This window comes from Anastrepha obliqua, chromosome 3 (assembly GCF_027943255.1).
Source record: "Anastrepha obliqua isolate idAnaObli1 chromosome 3, idAnaObli1_1.0, whole genome shotgun sequence".
NCBI lineage: Eukaryota > Metazoa > Arthropoda > Insecta > Diptera > Tephritidae > Anastrepha > Anastrepha obliqua.
Genome location: NC_072894.1, coordinates 86,218,720 through 86,236,724, shown reverse-complemented (window position 1 = coordinate 86,236,724; position 18,005 = coordinate 86,218,720). Strand labels below are relative to the sequence as shown.

The window sequence follows — 18,005 nt, the reverse complement described above, 5'->3', positions numbered from 1 at the left end:
TTAACTGACAATGCAGGAGATTGGACTTGCTACTGAGATATTTGCATTGAGTATTGACGACCAAATTATCAATAAATTTGCGAATTTTCGAAAAATCAATTATTATTTAACAGTGACCACGCTCTTATGTAACAGACTGTAAAGAAATGGTGCCTTCACTAAAAATGTGCACATGGTCACGTCTTCATTAATTTTCGCAGAAAATAAAGCACTGAGGTAGGTGTTATTTGATGCCATGCCTGGCGAAGGGGTTTCCAATAGGAGCGCATAAACTTAAAAGTTCATGGTGATCATTTCAAAATGTCAATGAATCCGTTGAACTTATTGTGATTTCACACAAATCACATAATTAATTGACATAAACGGTCGGAATTCACAGAGAGAACGTAGGTTCGAATCTCGGTGAAACAGCAAAATTAAGAAAAAGTGTTTTCTAATAGCGGTCGCTCCTCGGTAGGCAATGGAAAACCTCCGATTGTTTTTCTGCCATGAAAAAGCTCCTCATAAAAGATATCTGCCGTTCGGAGTCGGCTTGAAATTGTAGGTCCCTCCATTTGTAGAACAACAACAAGACGGTCGCCAGAAATAGGAGAAGGAGTTCGGCCAAACACCTAAAAAGGGTGTACTCGCCAATTATATAGGGGTTTCCAATAAAAGGTGTTACAGGTGAATGGATTGCGCTTTCGGTCGGAATTGGATGGTATTGATCTGGACAACGTTTATTTTCAACAAGACGGCGCTATGTGCCACACAAGCAACGATATAATTGATCTTTTACGGGGAAAGTTTCCGGACCGTGTTATCTCTCAATGGTAAGGTGATCACAATTGGTCCCTGAGATTTTGTGATTTAACACCTTCTGACTTTATTCTTTGGGGCCACGTGAAAGAGAAGGTCTACGCCAACAGCCCAGGGTCGATTCAAAACCTCAAAGATGGACTTCGTGAGGCTATCGAGGACATAGGGCAGCCACTTTGCAATTCGGTTATGGAAAATTTAATGAAAAGGATATTGTCCTGCAAGCGTGGTCGTGGTGGTCCTCTTTATAATGAAATAAACATCCGATCATTTATATTAAAAAATAGCATTTTTCTTTGAATATCAGAATAACACCTCTTATTGGAAAACCCTTTATATATGTATAAACTCATTCATGATTTGAAGATGGCGAGCCCTATTGGAAAACCCTTTACTTTTCCATTACATCGATTCACTACTAATAAACCCTTTACGACTTCATTACTGCTATAAATCGCAAGCGAATACTAGTCCACATTTGTATTTATTTCAGTACTCGTTATATTTTGCGCGAAATAAGTTCACTGCATATCGCAATTCTGGCTGCCGGTTGTGCTTTTTTGCTTCATATAATCTTAAATATATACTAATACATATACATACATAAGTACATTCATACTAGTTGTACCGCGTGTGAGTCATTAAATACTCTGGCAGAAAGAGTTTTAGTATATAAGTATTCTTTATTGCATTTGTTTATTTTTCTTTATTGAAATATTTGTTAATGCGTAATTTTCGCTTCTGGATACAAATTTATCGAAAGATTTTATGTGAAAGATATCTAGTTCATGTTTGGAAGATTGACGTCGAAAAATGGATAAATAAACATATACATACATATATATACACATACATACATAACCATATGTACATATTATATTTGTATTAAATCAACGCAAAATTTTCGTTTATTTCGACAATTCTTAATTAGCATATTTGGGATTATACGAATTAAAGCAAATATGAGCCGGTTTATTCGATAATGTAAACAATTTAACAATTTCGCTATTGGACTTTCTTAATTTTAAGTAAAAAACTTGACCATTTTCACAAACCTCTCTTGATGCCACTTTAGTACAATCAAGAAAAGTTTTCAAATTTTCGAAGGGGTGATAATCGCTCAGTGTCAGTGCTCTGGATAATATGGTGGCCATTAATTTGTCTCAATTTAATGTTTTGTTCTATGGGAGCAGCTTATAGTGAATTTTTCTTCTTGACTGGCGCGATAACTGCTTAAACGATTTTGGCCCAGTTTAACAAAGCTTGTCAGTCAGGACACACAAAGTGAAACCAATTCCTTCTTCATCTGAACTTTCCTTTGCTACACCCAGCTCGTACCGCATCGAGTACTTTCAGAGCCGGAGCGTTTGTATCCATTCGGCTACATTACCTAACCAACGTCGCTGCTACACTATGTCGTGAGCGGTTTCTCAACGTAAGCATTTCTCCTTGCCTTTTTCTCCACGTTTTCTATTTATTATTTATTTTTATTTTATTCCACGCGCGTTTGGATGGATCCCTTTAATAGCAGGTGCTTTAAAAAGCAATTAAAATGATGAGTAGTGAATTATTTTTTTACTACAAGCAAATTATAATAAATTGAAATAATAAATGGCAGAAGGGATGTGCAGTAATTTATTGTCTGATTACATATTGTCAAATATATCTACACAAACACACATACATACAATTATGCTCGAAATAATGGCAGTGACATACATTAGTATAGTCGAATTTTCCACCTAATTAAGAAAACATATCTTAGAACAATATTTTTATTTTGCTCTCTTTAGCCATGCTTATGTTTATAAGAAAAATACAGTATGTACTCCATTTTTAATAAAAATAATAGTGTCAAAAGCATAATTTTGATCCTGATTAAAAACAGCAGTAATCAGCGTATTCGATCAAAAATAAAACATAGAATAACTAATTCATTATATTACACAAAATAAGGCTTAAATTGTCAATATTTCGTCGCACGGCCCTTTTTGCGTAGTACTGCTGCACATCTACAAGGCATAAAGTACCACGCATTTCCAGTCTTCCAGACCTTGTTGGTATTTGTATGATTCTCTTTGCCTACAGGTTCTGTGACATCTGCCCAAAGATGTTTAATGGGATTGAGGTCAGGTGACTGTGACGGCCTGCCCATGCCCTCACCCCCGTTGGAAGCGAACCAAGTTCTTGCAAACTTACTGGCATGCTTTGATCGTTGTCTTGCTTATACACCCATTTCAGAGGCATCTTTCATTGCTCCTGGGATAACATGAGTGACTCCATTATCTCCAAAGACAACTTGACATCCATGTGGTTAGACGATGTACAAAATGCAGAGGTTTGACCAACATCAGTCCGCTACTCGGCTCTCGGCGATTTGGAAGGAATCAGCTGAAGGCTGGCTGACTTCACGTGGGTTATGACAGCTTTTTGTTTACGAAAAAACAGATTGTGCTGGTGATATACAAAAACAAATCTACACAGCCCTCGCTCATGTTACTTCGTTGCCGTCTGAAGAACAACTGGTTGGACGAGTGTGTGAATACGTGTGAAATGAGCGGGCAGATATCTGCTGCCGAGTCCTCGGTGACCTGATAGCCGAAGTTACTCTCACAATTTTGGTTTTCAATAGGCACTAAGAATGATAGAAAGAAGATTGCGCCCATCAAAAGTGCGTGACGTCACGTTTTTCAGAGTTGTGCAGTGTTGCCAACCATTTGCACTTCACAATAAATTTAGTGCTTTTTTTATACCCAAAATGCGAAAATTTTGAAGTTTCGTGTTTGTTTCTTTTTTTTTTAATTTAAAGTTACCGAAACTTTAAGTTAAAAAAAAACTAATATATATTATTAAACAAAAAAGGGTAAAAAAGGTCACTCTGAGAAGATTTTAGTACTAATGAACATTTTTTGACTCTTATAAAATTTGATATTTTGAAAGTGCAGATTTAATTTTTTATTCCTTTTAAGGTTATGCAAGAATATTAAATCTTCTTCTCTCAACTTTTCTTAAGATTGAAAACCTTTTTACACATTTGCACAAATGCGAATTAAAACATAGTGGAACATAGGGCATTAAGAGGTGTATGCGTTGTAAAAATAAGCCACAAAATACTAGAAAATACTAAAGAAACTATACTGCCATTTTTGCAAAAAGAGTACCTTATCTAGTAACATCACCTCAAATATAACCAAAAAGTCGTTCCCTTAACAAAAGAGTCTCGCTTAACAAATAAAACTCATAAATTAAATTATACATAAGCATAACACATTTATTAAAAAAAAACGCACATTCTAAAGACAATTAGTCACGCATACAAAGTTTTTTAAGTAATTCAATAAAAATTTGGTGTTTTATTTTCTTTAAATGGGCATTTTAGTGCGTTTTTATATCCAAAGCTAGGCAACACTGCAATAGCGAGAGAGAGATTTGACTGCTGAAAGCAGAAAAACACCAACAACAACTGCAATCGCGGGCAATGCTACCAGATGTTAAAAAAAGTAAAGCTAAATAAAACTGAGTGAATTATTGAACTAATTATTAAAAAATGTATATTTTACAAAATTATAACCATTACTTTTAATTAGAACAGGCTCGAAAAATGTCATGAAGAAAGAACTAAAACTCCGAGACTAAATAACAAAAAAAAAATGCTAAATCAAGTTACGAAAATGGTAATCTGGCCATACTGGAGCTAAAACCACGTAACTCATTGTCAAATTCGCTGAGCGCAAAGTAACGGCACCACGATAGGCGCCATCTCATTATTCTTTCCATCATGAATAGTCACAATATAGAGAATACTTAAAGAAGGTGGCGCCTTCGTTTCATGTTTATCAATGTTGACGTTTGTTTGTGGTTGTAGGTGGAGCATAGCGTTCTGCTAATTTTGCATGACGTCTGGTCTCTTCATCTACAAGCCGCGATTCGGAGGTATTTTGAGGAAATTGTATTCTTGATTGCACCCAGTAGTGTGTCATGGCAGATCACCCTGGATTGCAGCCTGGCTATTCGAAAGATATATTGCCTTAAAAGGGAAGTATCCAATTAATAGTTTAGAAGCTTCCCCTATTGCCAATACTTCCGCCTGGAAAACACTGCAAGTATTAGGAAGACGTGCAGATTTTTCAATTTGAAAAGTGAAAATGATTTGATTGGCAATGCAAATTTCCCTTTCGTGCTTATTAAATCGACCAGATGCTACCATCTGGTATCTTGACCCTAGAAGCCATTGAATGATTTTTGGACAAAATATGGCTGATCCAAGCAGAATTTCTCGTAGATTCGATAGAGGAATATAAAACTCTTCAGCTCTCTTTATTGGCCGCACTAGTAGGCCTATTGTACTGTCTCCGACTTTCTCTGTACAATTACGTGTGAACCTCTAGCTATCGGATTAAAATTAAGGGTGTATTGCACTCTAAATGCTATTACCACTCGATTGAGTTCGAGCTGTAGACAATTCGAGTTATGTGAGGGTGACTGTGGTGGGTGCCTTATCTCATGCTGTCTATGTGGTTTTTGTTTTCTGTCTTCTTTGTAAGCACTTGTTGATACAAAAAAATGGGATTGGAAAATTGTCGTAATATGGTTTGCCTTGTTTGTTTAGTTTTTTTTTTTAAAGCTTGCAATTTTTTATACTTTCAGTTTCTCCTCATAATTCGAGGCGTGCGGTTATCAATTTTTGTTTAAAGCCCGAGTAGCTTATTTTCAATAAAATGGGTAAAGGAAAGTCAGTAACGGGGCAGAAAAAAATTAAAACTGAAGTTTGCAAGGAGGCTGGACTGCCAATTAATAAAATATCTCAAAAACTCGGGAGAAGCAGGAAGAGTGCATCTGTGTTTCCACGAGAAAAGTTGAGAAATGGAAAAAATAGTGCAAGCGTTAACTATCAAGTGAATTCTGTTGTTGACAGCAGAGTTATTTTGAGAGAAGCTGCCAATTCGCATGATTCGGCAACCAAAGCAAGGGTTCAAGTTGGCATTCAAGCTGATTTATCTTTTGTACAGAAAGTGATAAAAAAAGCTTCATATTTGGAGAGACTGAAAATTAAGAAACAGTCTCCACTAAATATGGGTCACAAAGGAAAACTCTCCTCTTTTGGTTGCGCCCAAATGATGTGGAATTCTGAGAGGCCCTACATTGGTCTTTCCGATGAAACGAAATTTAATTTGGATCGCACAGATGGATATCATGAATATTTGTATGACTTTCTCAAGAAAGGGCATCAACTAATTCGCCATCAAAGTGAAGGGAGAAGTGAGTGTGTGTGTGGAGCTAGTTGTGATGAGACATTTGAGCTGGAATTTTTGTTCAAGAATTTAAGTGCGAGAATTTACAACCACGTCCTTGAAACTGGCGTTCTTCACTTCAAAAACATATTTGACAATTTGCAATGGCATCTTCAACATGGCAATACTCCGATTCATAATGTCCGTTTAGCAGAAACCTGGACTGATCTTCAAAACGTAGGTATTAAACTTAAAAAGTGATCACCGATCTTACCCGATTTGAATACGATACCACCTGTAATGTGTGCCCAGAACTAAATTAAAAATAATAATAAAGTGGGATAATATCAAGGAAGAAAAGTTATATAAACCAAATTTATTTAAATATAAACTAAATTAATAAATAGAAAACAAAGTTCAAGCACATGTGCTCACGTTTGAAGATTTCAAATATTTGGAATCAACATTTGGAGTAATGGATGGAATATTACATATTATGTTTCTGAACCAATTGCTTTTCTTGAAGATAGCGGACAGAAAAATTTGGCCACCCGCTCAAATTTCTGAAACGGGATCATGAGGTTTTTTTTTCGTTTAAGTTTCCGGCATTGTTCATCTGGGTCGGCAAGTCGCCGAGCCTCAGGGTTGGTATGTTTCTCGAGACTTTTGGTTTGAGCTGCAACATATTGTTTGACAACTTCACATACCAACATTATCTTGAGTTCACGATGTAAGTCAGTTCAGATCCCATGGTGCGCTTGCTGTGCATTTAATGAATTTGTTTTGAGATCGGTGAATGTTTTTAATTCGTGTTTGTTTAGCACAACAACATACATAGCTGTATGTCATAAGCCACGGGCTGAACTAGATACTTGGTTGTAAGTTGAAAGTTTATGGAAAGAGGTGAACTTTTTCTTATAACCCAAGTTTTGCATTTTAAGGATTAATCCAGTATGTTTTATTTTAATGTGGTCTTTTTAGCAGAGTTTTGCAACAACTTGTAATGTATATAAGACGATATTATTGGAATTTTTTGTTGGTGAAATCTACATGGATTGATTATTGTCATTAAGTTTTGTAAGCCACTCCATAGTCCATTCTGTCTGGTAGGCTCATGTTGTACAATCGAAGCCGTATAGTTCTCGCTGATACTACGTTCAGTTACAGTGGCCTTTGATGACTTAAGAGGATCCTTCTTGGGAAGAGTCGCAATTAATGAACGTTACAACAAACTTTTTGTTTTCGAAGATTTCCCACGATCATTCGCTCCTCAACTGTGCAATGCTGCGCAGGAATCATCTTTGAAAGAAATTAATTATTAGTTATTAAATGAACAGTTCCTATTGTAGTGGCCACACAAAACTACTTTTTATGAAAGTAATCGAATTTGTGTAACCAATAACGCAACTTAATAAAGGGGTTTCCAATAACAGGTGTTATTTTGAATAGCTCGCTGTTTCGGTAGATGCCACTTTTGAAGCTGTCATTTTTTAATATTTGACAAGTAGAAACTGCGCAATTAATAAAAGTGGAACGATACACGGTTAAACAACGCATTGCAATTATTACAATTCACTATAAAAATGGTGAACATTTAGCAGAGACGGTTCGTAAAACTCGACCATTTTTGGGTCATCGTGAAGCACCTTGTCGGACCGCAATACAGAAATTGATGAAAAAATTCGAGCTGTTGGGACAAGTTAGTGATGTAAAGAATAAAACCCCGTGCATGTCGCTCAAGAACAGCAGAAAATATAGCTGTTGTAGCCGAAAGTGTTGAAGAAAACCCAGGTTTGTCCATTCCTCGTCGTTCTTTGTAATTAGGCATTCCACAAACGTCATTACACCGTATTTTGCATAATGATAAGTCTTAAGTCTTATAAGTCCAGTTTACACAAGAACTCAAGCCGGCCGATCATCAACAACGTCGTGTCTTTGCTGATAGGGTCGTTGAAATGCACGAAAATGATCCGGAATCCATCGAAAAATCATCTTGAGTGATGAGGCCCATTTCCACTTCGGTGGCTTCGTGAACAAGCAAAATTGTCGGATCTGGGGCTCAGAAAATCCATATGCGTATCTCCTCAGACTTCTCCGAACAATATTTGAAGTTTTAGCCAACTTTGATATATCATATATTAACTATCAATTGTGAAAAATAGAGAATTGTACTTTTTTAAATTTCCTTCCTTTCCATCAAGACGCACGCCACAAATAGGTGTAATCTAATGAGAAAACTCCGTGTTCTATTCTAAGAATGTCGCATTCAACGAGGGTAAAGAGACAAATTTTCTCCCTTGGGGAAACCTTGCCAAGAGAGTTGGTTGCCCTGAAAAACAACTGACTAATTAAAACATTAATATTAAGAAATGTTTATGCCGAACATAGATGGATACATACTCGCAGTATTTTGTGCTCTTTCTAGAGTAGGCAATAATATATGCCTTTTTACAGGGTTGAGTGCAGCATTGAACAATTTGTACATTCTGGAAGGACGACATCGCTAGTTGAAGGTTTCACTTATGTCGATTAACTTTCTCTGGTGCCAAGGATAATAGTTGCCATTTTTTTCCTTCTTTGGAAAGTAAAATCCAAACTACTTGTATTTTTGACTGAGCAGTAAATCCCTGTACTTTTAACGTATTTGTATCCAATATCTCAGTTTATATCTTCACAATTATAAATTATTTATTATTTGAAATTACACTATCTTATAAAACGTAGTAGATTTAGCAATAATGGTCGGCTTTGCCAGAAAATTGCCCTGAAATAAGTTTTATGTGTACTATATATACATACATATTTATATTGACCTAAATATTTTGCTCTTTTTAGATGGAAGATGTAAATACAAGGAATAACTTTCTGCAAGGCAACTTCTTCAATCGTAAAAGGTATTTATTGCACAAGTTTACTTTCTCTATATTTCATTCAACTCATCCAACAAAACATTTATAACTCACACAACTTCCGAATCTATCCAAAGTGGTCTAATCAAATGTTGGTTGCTGTATATGGAATAAAAACAACTTAAGTTAAAAGAAGAAAAATTGCCTACACATTGATATACTAAATACTGAGTTTAAATACTGAGAAAAGAAGTGAGGAGTAGAGTAAAGCTACTTTTGCCTTTGGTTAGGCGTATAGCAAGAATGATAGGTTACAGATTGCGACATCCATGAGAGTATTTCGGACGGTCTATTACAATACAACGGTAAAACTGAAAACAAATATCCACTTTTACGTCAGCTCAATAGCTGATTCTGTAAAATTCAATGAGAGCGAGATAGCGGTTTCATTAACTTAGGTTTATAGATCAATCACCTAAATTACCACCTCCGCATTGTATGGTCTTGAGGAGCTCAGAGTTAAGCGCATAATGCGATTACCAACTTTAAAAGTGCTTGGGGAGCTCTGAACTTCAATAGCTGCCAATAGATTACGGTACTCGGATAGAGCAAACCGAATATTCGAATTCAGATGTGATTTTTCAACACAACAACTTCTTTAGCGTTCCTTTTAAGTATTATTTGACTTTTTGAGTTTTGAAGGATATACGAGAAGCGGCTCACAAGTTCGCGATCTAAGGTATTTAATGAATGAGATCCATGTTTTAATATTTTGTTATTTTTAGTGTATTTTTCACATCGTGAATGTTAGTTTTTAAGACAAAATATTCTTTAAATTTATCTGAAATGGCCGTCTTTGTGTCACTGTAGTCGGGTTATCGTCGTTCTCGTAACTTCTTTTTTAAATTAAAAAAAGGCGAAAGTCACTGCCAGTGTGTAGACTTACTTAGATTAGATTAGATTATAGTTGTGGGGGGGTTGGACAAGTCTAAGCTTTCAGTCAGGAGACAGTTGGACTACACCCGGATAGATTTCAGTAGAAAGAATACAGATAGGAAAGATAAAAAGTGGGTGATATGACGGAAAAATTAGTTTGAAGTCACTCTTCCACAAATCTCTTAGATTCATTGAAGAATCTTAAGAAATCCGAAAGAGTATGAACTTTATCCAAACTCAGTATATCGCAACCCAATATCCTAAGTCTGATTCTGTAGAACGCCGGACAGCTACAGAGAAAATGCTCTGCATTGTTGTCATTCCCAAGGCAGGGTAGGCATATCGGGCTGTCTACGACCCCCATGGCAGCCATGTGCTGACTACAGACGTTGTGCCCTGTGATTACACCTACCAGTACTCTCAAATCTTTTCTGCTGAGTTTTAAGAAAAGGGTCGCTTTTTCCATGTTTGCTTCTTTCACAAAGCACTTGCACGAATTCAACCCAGACTAACGTCCTCTATGGGTAGACCTCATGAAGTCGTCAATCCATAATTGAATCGATGCGGAATTGACACCTAGAAAGGGTTCAGGGCCTAGTGACATACTTGCAGAGCCTTCATTAGTCAATTTATCAGCTAACTCGTTCCTTGTGCCTTACTTACTGACTTACTTGTCATACCAACTTGTCATACTTCTTCTGTACGACCCAGTAAATCAGCGTAGCACTTACCATTCATTGTAGTCTCTTTGAGTAGGTAATCAATTAATAAATTCCCTCGCTATTCCAGAAAATGGTAACCATAATCTTCAACGCGGATTTTCCCACTTTGAATTTTTTTGGTGACTTTTCTGCCTTTTTTAATTTTACCTCCTGAATTGACTTTTGCTTGGACTCCGGTTCAAATTGGCGAATCCAGGTTTCTTCACTGGTTACTGTGGTTGAAAATTTCGTCTTAATCCCTGTGAAACAACTTCGTTCCTTGCTAATCTATAGCTTTTCTGCAGTACTAATAGGCCAGTATAAGTTGTTCGACTTACGAACCTTTTTTTGGTACCAATCGTCAATGGACGACCCGGGCTGGTTTGTAAATAGTTGAGCCTGTTTTCTAGCACTGTATATGAAAGTGCAGAAAGTTGAAGACTTGGTGACATTTCTTCAAACATTTGCTCCAGCGTATTTCCTTTTTTAGCAAGCAATTTAATAACAGCGTGGTGTTTCAAATTGCGACATTTTCCGTTGAAAAATACCTACTTAGTAAAATTCAAACTGATTGGGCATTCTTTATTATTTATGTGTAGAATCATTCATTACATTTGTCCGTTAAAGATAACCCCTTTCAAATGTTGGCTGCAACTGCGCTGTAATTCGGCTATCCGTAAATACCAATTTTAAATGATTTGCTGGGGGATTTCGGTCGGTATCTCGTGAATAACTTTGTAGTGTTGGCTTCCAATGCCTCAATCGTAGCTAGTTTATTCACAAACCATTTAGACTTTACATACCCCCACAAATAAAAATCCGAAGGACTTCTAATCGGTCAGTACCATCCAATAATGTAAAATTATTTTCAATTTTGCGGATGGTTTCCCGAATAGTGCGTATGGCAGGACAGTTATGTACACCATAAGTTGCTTGAGCTCGCGAAGAACACTTTTCACAGAGCGTCGATTTTCGTAATACAATTTTACTATTTGTAAACGTTGTTGAGACGTAGGGCTTTCCATGATGAAATGTCAATGAATACTGTAAAAATTATGTATTTAGTTTGACACGCGTGACCTGTCAAAAAACCCAATTGCTTATTTTTATTGATGACGAAAAGCATATTTTAAAATTTTTAGAAATTTTTATGAAAAAATTAATTTATTTAAAATACCATTTTTTTCTTAAAAAAACAGTATTAGTTATGGTATTATGTTTTTATCGATTTCCTTCAAAACTTCTGATCAATCATCACCTTATGTTTTCTACCTGTTTCATCATTCGTCAACATCCAGACAACATTCGCTGGTATCTGTTCTCCATAATCTGAATATCTTGAGGAAATCGTTCATCTTGTTCTTCATTTACAGCACCAAGATTGTCAAAACTCGAGCATTCATTATATGGAAGAATAATAATACACAATATGCACTTAGTTCTGCGATAAGTTCTGTTACAAGTTAAGTCCGTTATAGATATGCAATTATAATACTGTTTTTAATGAAGTAAGTTTTATTTAAACATGTAAATATAAAACAATGTTTAAATTTTCATTCGAAATGGTCAGCATTTGCTTTTACACAATCCTTCAAACGATTAGGCCATTCAGCTATTGCAGCACGAAGGGTTTCTATGGGTATTGGCGTCACTTCTTGAGCAAATGATTGTTTAGACACTTCAAATTTCTGTGAGGTTTTCTACATGCCATGTTCTCCAATTCTGACCACAAACTGTATTCCAATGGATTCACATCTGGACTTGCAGACAGCCTCATTTGTGAAAAGAATATTTCCATGACCGTTGACCGCGTGCCACCGAAGAAGCTGCTTGCACCTGTCGACTTCAAGCGCGTTATCAAAAGATGACCAGTGGAGCGACGGAAGGCTTTCATGTGCAGACCATCTCTAATTAGTCTTGACATGAATCTGGTCGATACATTCATTGATTGGTCATGACTTTCTGCTTTCTAAAGGGATTTCTGCGAATTATTTCTCGAACCATGCGAGGACGACCACTCCTTTTTCTGTCTGTCACTTCTGATGTTTTTTCAGTAACACGTAAATATGACTTGCACTTTTACCACACTTTTGTTTGTTCTCGCCGTTTGCATTGCAGAATTTATGGCAAGACTAATGTTTGGTCAAGCTCCTTCTCGTATTTATTGCGTGCGTCTTGTTGTTCCACAAATGGATAAACTTACAGTTTTCCGCCGCCTGCGAACGGGAGATTTTTTTATGAAGTCCTTTTTCATAGCAGAAATGCACTCGAAAGCTTGCCATTCTTTGCCGAAGGCGACCGCTTTTAGAAAAAAATTTCTATTAATTGGTGTTTCGTGCCCGCGGTTTCGAACCAGAACATTTCCGAATGGTAGTCACGCAGCAACCCATTTTGCTACGGCAGCATATATATATTTTCCGTGGTTCCTAGGAGGAACCCGGGGTCTGGGCATTATCGGGATTTTTTAGAAACTCCGATTAAAAAGTTGAAAGTTTTGATAATAATTAGTGAAAATTGTTAAATTTGTGTGCTTTTTGCATTTTTTCGTGAAAATTTGATTTAGATGATTTGTGTTATACAAGGTGGAGCAAAATTAACCATCCATTTTGTTTTTGAATAACTTTTCTACTAAATACAAGAAAAAATGATTTTGAGTGATGGAAAACTTTATTTTGACCCTTACGCGCTCCATTGCTTGTCTGTTTGTATACTGGAGCTGTGAAGTTCATAGGTGTCAAATATAATTGACGTACGGCGTCATTTGCAAAAAGTAAAAATCTTCCGGTAGTGCGATTGATTTTGCGCCACCTCTTGTAGTGAACTATACAAAAAATGAGCATGTATTGTAAAATATTGAGGATACTAATTTTTCTGCTTCCGGCAGGCTTGAAAACACAAACCGTTATTCACTACATGGTGAGGATCTCATAACTAGTTTTAATCAGAAATTTGTTTTAATATACCACCTAAATTTACTAGTGCGATTTTTTTGTGCAGTAAGTAATGTTGATATTATTTTTGTTTCTTTCGTCAAATTGCGAGCGTGGTTTGTGGTTAATTCTGCCATTGCATACAACAAACTTTCCTGGGCGCCGACTGTTCGTAGCGGCTCGCAACGAATTTATGAATGAACACAGTCGCTCACGTATTGTTCTATTTCGGTGTTGCCAAGCGCATTGAAGACTACCCCAAGTTTCTTTCGCAGTGGGCCATTGTATTTCCGACGCGTTGTTGGTAACAACAGGCCAAGGCAGACAGTTTGTATGTGGGGAGATTGGCTGTTTGACTGGTGTAAGGCTGAAGTTTGTTATTTGTTGTCAAGGGAAGACTGAAGTAGGGACTGAAGTAGCTGACAGTCTGTTAGTTTGTTTTGTTCTTTGCTTGTGGAATGGGTGTAACGATTTTGCATTCATAAGCGCATTCCGATGTAACCCTTTGCAAGCCGTTGCAAGCCGTTGCAAGCCTTTGCGCATACTCGCGCCTATAGATCATGCAAACAATTTAGTCAACGCCAGAGTGAGTTGCAATTGCGAAGTGCAGGTGAAACGCTTCCAATTATTGTGTTTGTATATAATACTTGCATCGAAAACAGTGAATGAGTTTTGCTTGAGACGTGGTTATTTTTTTTATCTTTTATTTCTATTTGCTTTTGAGGCTTTCAGTCTTTCAGCTGCACTTTGCACACTCAAGCACTTATCCATTCTTGATGCACTCACCAACCAAACGTGCTTCACTTGTTAATGCTGTCGGCAGTAAGTGGAAGTCTCTACTGCATCTATGTACATACATATGTTGTATGTATACATATGTACATATGCACGTGTCTATGTATTTCTGCATTTGATTACTGGCTGATTGTCACTACACCGAAAACTAACAACAATCTACATTGTTAATGACTTTGATGGCCGCACTGTTTTTACATTTATATGTCTACTTAATTTAGCTTAGCCGCCTCCGCGTTTGTTTTCTATATGCATTGGTGTGTGTACCTACATATGTGCATACGACCCTATGTTCCTGCTCTTCTATATTGAGCAATTTTCTAGCGTTGACGTTGGCATCAGTGTAAACATCGTTGTTGTTGTTACTGTTATTGTTAGTGTGGGTATTTTAGTGCAATACTCTCAGCATTTTACATTAATCTATGCAATGCAAACAAAAAGTCTGCTTTCTTGCACCTTTTCATTTTAAAAATTAAAAACCGTCTGGGCTGGCTTGTTATTCGTTCGACGGCACCGATTCTCCCAGTCTAGTAGGCGCGTGTCTGTTTTACACTCCACTCTCCATAATATTCTATTGGAGTCGTTTGCTTCTCCTCTAGCTACTACAGGCTTCACTCTCGTAGGCTTTTTATGCCTGCATTCAACCTCCTTGCTGTTATTGCGCCTGAATGTATGTTTACTTTTTATCCCTTTTCTTTTTGAATTTTACACTTCTTTTGTGCATTTCTACTTATTTCTTTTTTTTATCATACGTCGCTCTATGGCTGGTGCATTTTTATGCATGGCAACGGTGATATGCGGTGGAACCACTTTGCGCTCAAAGTGTAGTTAAAAAAATTCTAAATAACGCTAGCTAGACTCCATAATAGGCATACCATACATACGTATGTATTTATGCATGTACATATGTTTGTGGTTTATAGCCTAACATAATATGTACAAAGTATACAAATAAAAATTATATCGGAAGAAGTGCTCACAGCTGGTTCGAGGGGTTATTGATTCCAGCACGAATTACATACAGAAAATGGGGGAAAGGGTGTACATGTTTGTGTTTTTATAACCGCAAACTTGCTAACGTAAAAATAAAAAATATCGCTGAGTATATTTTGACCCTTAACAGACCAGTGCCGTCATACAAGCGATATGGTAGTTTTTCTTAGTGGGTCCAACACTGCGTATGTGGAGGCAAATCCATTTTATTTTTTTATAACTTATTGTTACATTTATTAGTAATGCGTAAATTGTTATGATATCTTGGGAAGAAAGCCTCTAAGACGCGTTAATATATCATTCGCAGTGGAACTAAAAACCGCGGCACAATCCGCTCGGATCGAAGAGGCCAAGATTTAAGACGGGAAACAAAATTTTACTGCGGAGAGTGCTGTGAAAAGTACTTTAAAATAATATAAAATTTAAATTATATTGTTATCTAATTACCCTGTGTTCTTAAATGCTTACTAAAATATAAATTTCTTATTATCTATATTCGATTTAAAAAGGTTTAGTACACAGTTTCTTTTCGAAAAATTGCTTGGGCCTGGCGGGAAATAAACTTGAAAAGCTTCTCTTAATAGGTTATGAAAAAAATAAATAAAAATCTATTTTTCGGTTGGTTATGAAATACAATTTTATTTAAGACACTGTCACGTGCGGCTATTCAGTCTATTTTTACAAGTATAGGGTGTTTTTTTATAGCTTGAGAACTTAAAATGATAATACAAAATAGAAATATTGTTGGAACGAATTTATTTAACATAATCTGATAAATAATTTAAATGCACTTATTTTTTAAATATGATATCCGGCATATAATTGTGCCGCCTTGTTGGAACCAAATATCTAGTTGGTCTTTAGCTAATTAAGTTTTGGAAACAAAATTTTAGTCAGCCATGGCTCAATATCGTTCGTCATTCACTATAACGGCAGCTTCTTTCTCATTTCGAATGAAATAAGGACCGACCGCCAACGTGAGGACCGTACATAAAATGATTAAACTATTAATATTAACTTTGCGAACAGATTTATTTTTTTGAAAGTAAATTTCCATAATTTGGAAGCATTGTTCTGTCGTTAAACGAGTCCTGATGCCCTAACCAAACTTACTGAACAAAAATGTCGAAACATTTTGCCATTCTTGACATCTGAGTTATCGATATCGATAGTTTTCGTGGAGCTTAAAAAACATTATTACTATAGTAGATTCTGTTTTTATGTGGTAGATACGTTCCGCAAGAAACAGCATAAAAAAAGCTACCAGTTCTATAGTAAAACTATAGATACGTTTCAAAAGTGCTAGGAACCGCATAAATCTGAAATAATGTAATAAAATCGCATAAAAAAAGGGCACTAGTCCCATATTATAACTATAGATACGTTCCATAGACCGCATGAATCTGAAATAATTAAATAAAATCGCATAAACAAAAAATTTTATTTTTGAAAATTATACCTTTATTTAAGAAACGTCAGAATCGAAATATAAATTCACGTCAGAAATAGAATCAGACAATACCCACATGTTGCGCATTCATTTAGGATTTGGCGTAAAATCACTTTCGTCACTTGAGGAAATGTACACGTCTGATCTAGATGGTTATGCAGGCCGTTCCATACTTGTAGGGTAAGCATTTCTGATGTAATCTGTGATGAGTTTTTGCTTAGCTGGTTTAGAATCTTGTTTATATGTACAATTCCCGATAGGTCGGCATGTATTTTTTAATTAAAAAAAAACCGCACTATTTCAAAACCGCATAAAAAAAAACCGCATAAAAACAGAACCTACTGTATACACTTTTTCGCGCGTTTGTGCATAAGGGATTATGATTTAACAGTATGAGAGAATCTATTATATATAGATATACATATGGGACCTGTGCTCAAAAAAATATGAGCTCGACGATTTATCAAGTTTTGGCTATATTTTGAACTAATGTGGACTTTTATGAATTAAACAAACACTCTTATCGATTTCTATATTTTCCATTTAGTACTTTTTGATCAATATCAACAAATTTTGAGAAATTTGGACTTAAAGCAAGAACTCATATTTTGATATTTTTCCCAAGGAAATGCAGTTGCCTTTTTTTGAAGTGTTCCCAATGAAATTATATTAACAAAATAGTTAAACGATCAATTGCTTTTTTATCTTCTGCATAGGAGATCCTGCGATTGGGCTCTTGTTCACTGCAGTTATCTGTACATTCGATATGCATTGAATTGTTTAAGCATGCATGGTTTTAAATTGCACTGCGCATTATTCTCGAATTTGCCTTGATAACTGTTTGAGCGTCAATATTTGTTTTCCTTTGAATTTTTTAACTTAACTTTTGCCCAAACATTTTCTATTGGGTTGCCATCAGGCGACTGTGAAGGCCAATCCAACATTTCAATCTCATTTGGCTGTTTCCACTCTACACACCTTCGTATTCGATACTTGGGATCGTTGTCCTCTGTAAAAACCAAGATTAGCTGGTTCTACCAAATATCGTTTCAGATGATGGCAATTATACTTTTTGGAGAATTTTATTCATGAAAACTGCATTCAAATTTGCGGTAAACTCAAATAAACGGTCAAATCCTGTTTCGAAGAAACAGTCCCAAACATAAACCTTAATTGGATGAAATATTGGATGGTTACCAGTTCGTTGAAGTTATCGATTATCAGCTAAATACCAGGACCGACGTATGTAACTATTTCCCAAAAAAAAATTATTTAGCCGTGAATATTTTTTTTCTTGTTCACTCCACTCGGGAGCATAGGGC

At 36.1% G+C, this 18,005-nt stretch overlaps 1 protein-coding gene across 10 annotated transcripts in view; it reads left to right on the top strand.

The window, feature by feature from the left end:
• LOC129240455 (translational regulator orb2-like) overlaps positions 1 to 18,005 on the top strand; it is a 123,704-nt gene that overhangs the window by 38,647 nt on the left and 67,052 nt on the right. For all 10 annotated transcript variants that reach the window (XM_054876256.1, XM_054876254.1, XM_054876257.1 and 7 more), the window contains one exon: positions 8,865 to 8,923. In XM_054876256.1, the coding sequence (XP_054732231.1) occupies positions 8,865 to 8,923 (59 nt within the window). The remainder of the gene's footprint in view (positions 1 to 8,864; positions 8,924 to 18,005) is intronic.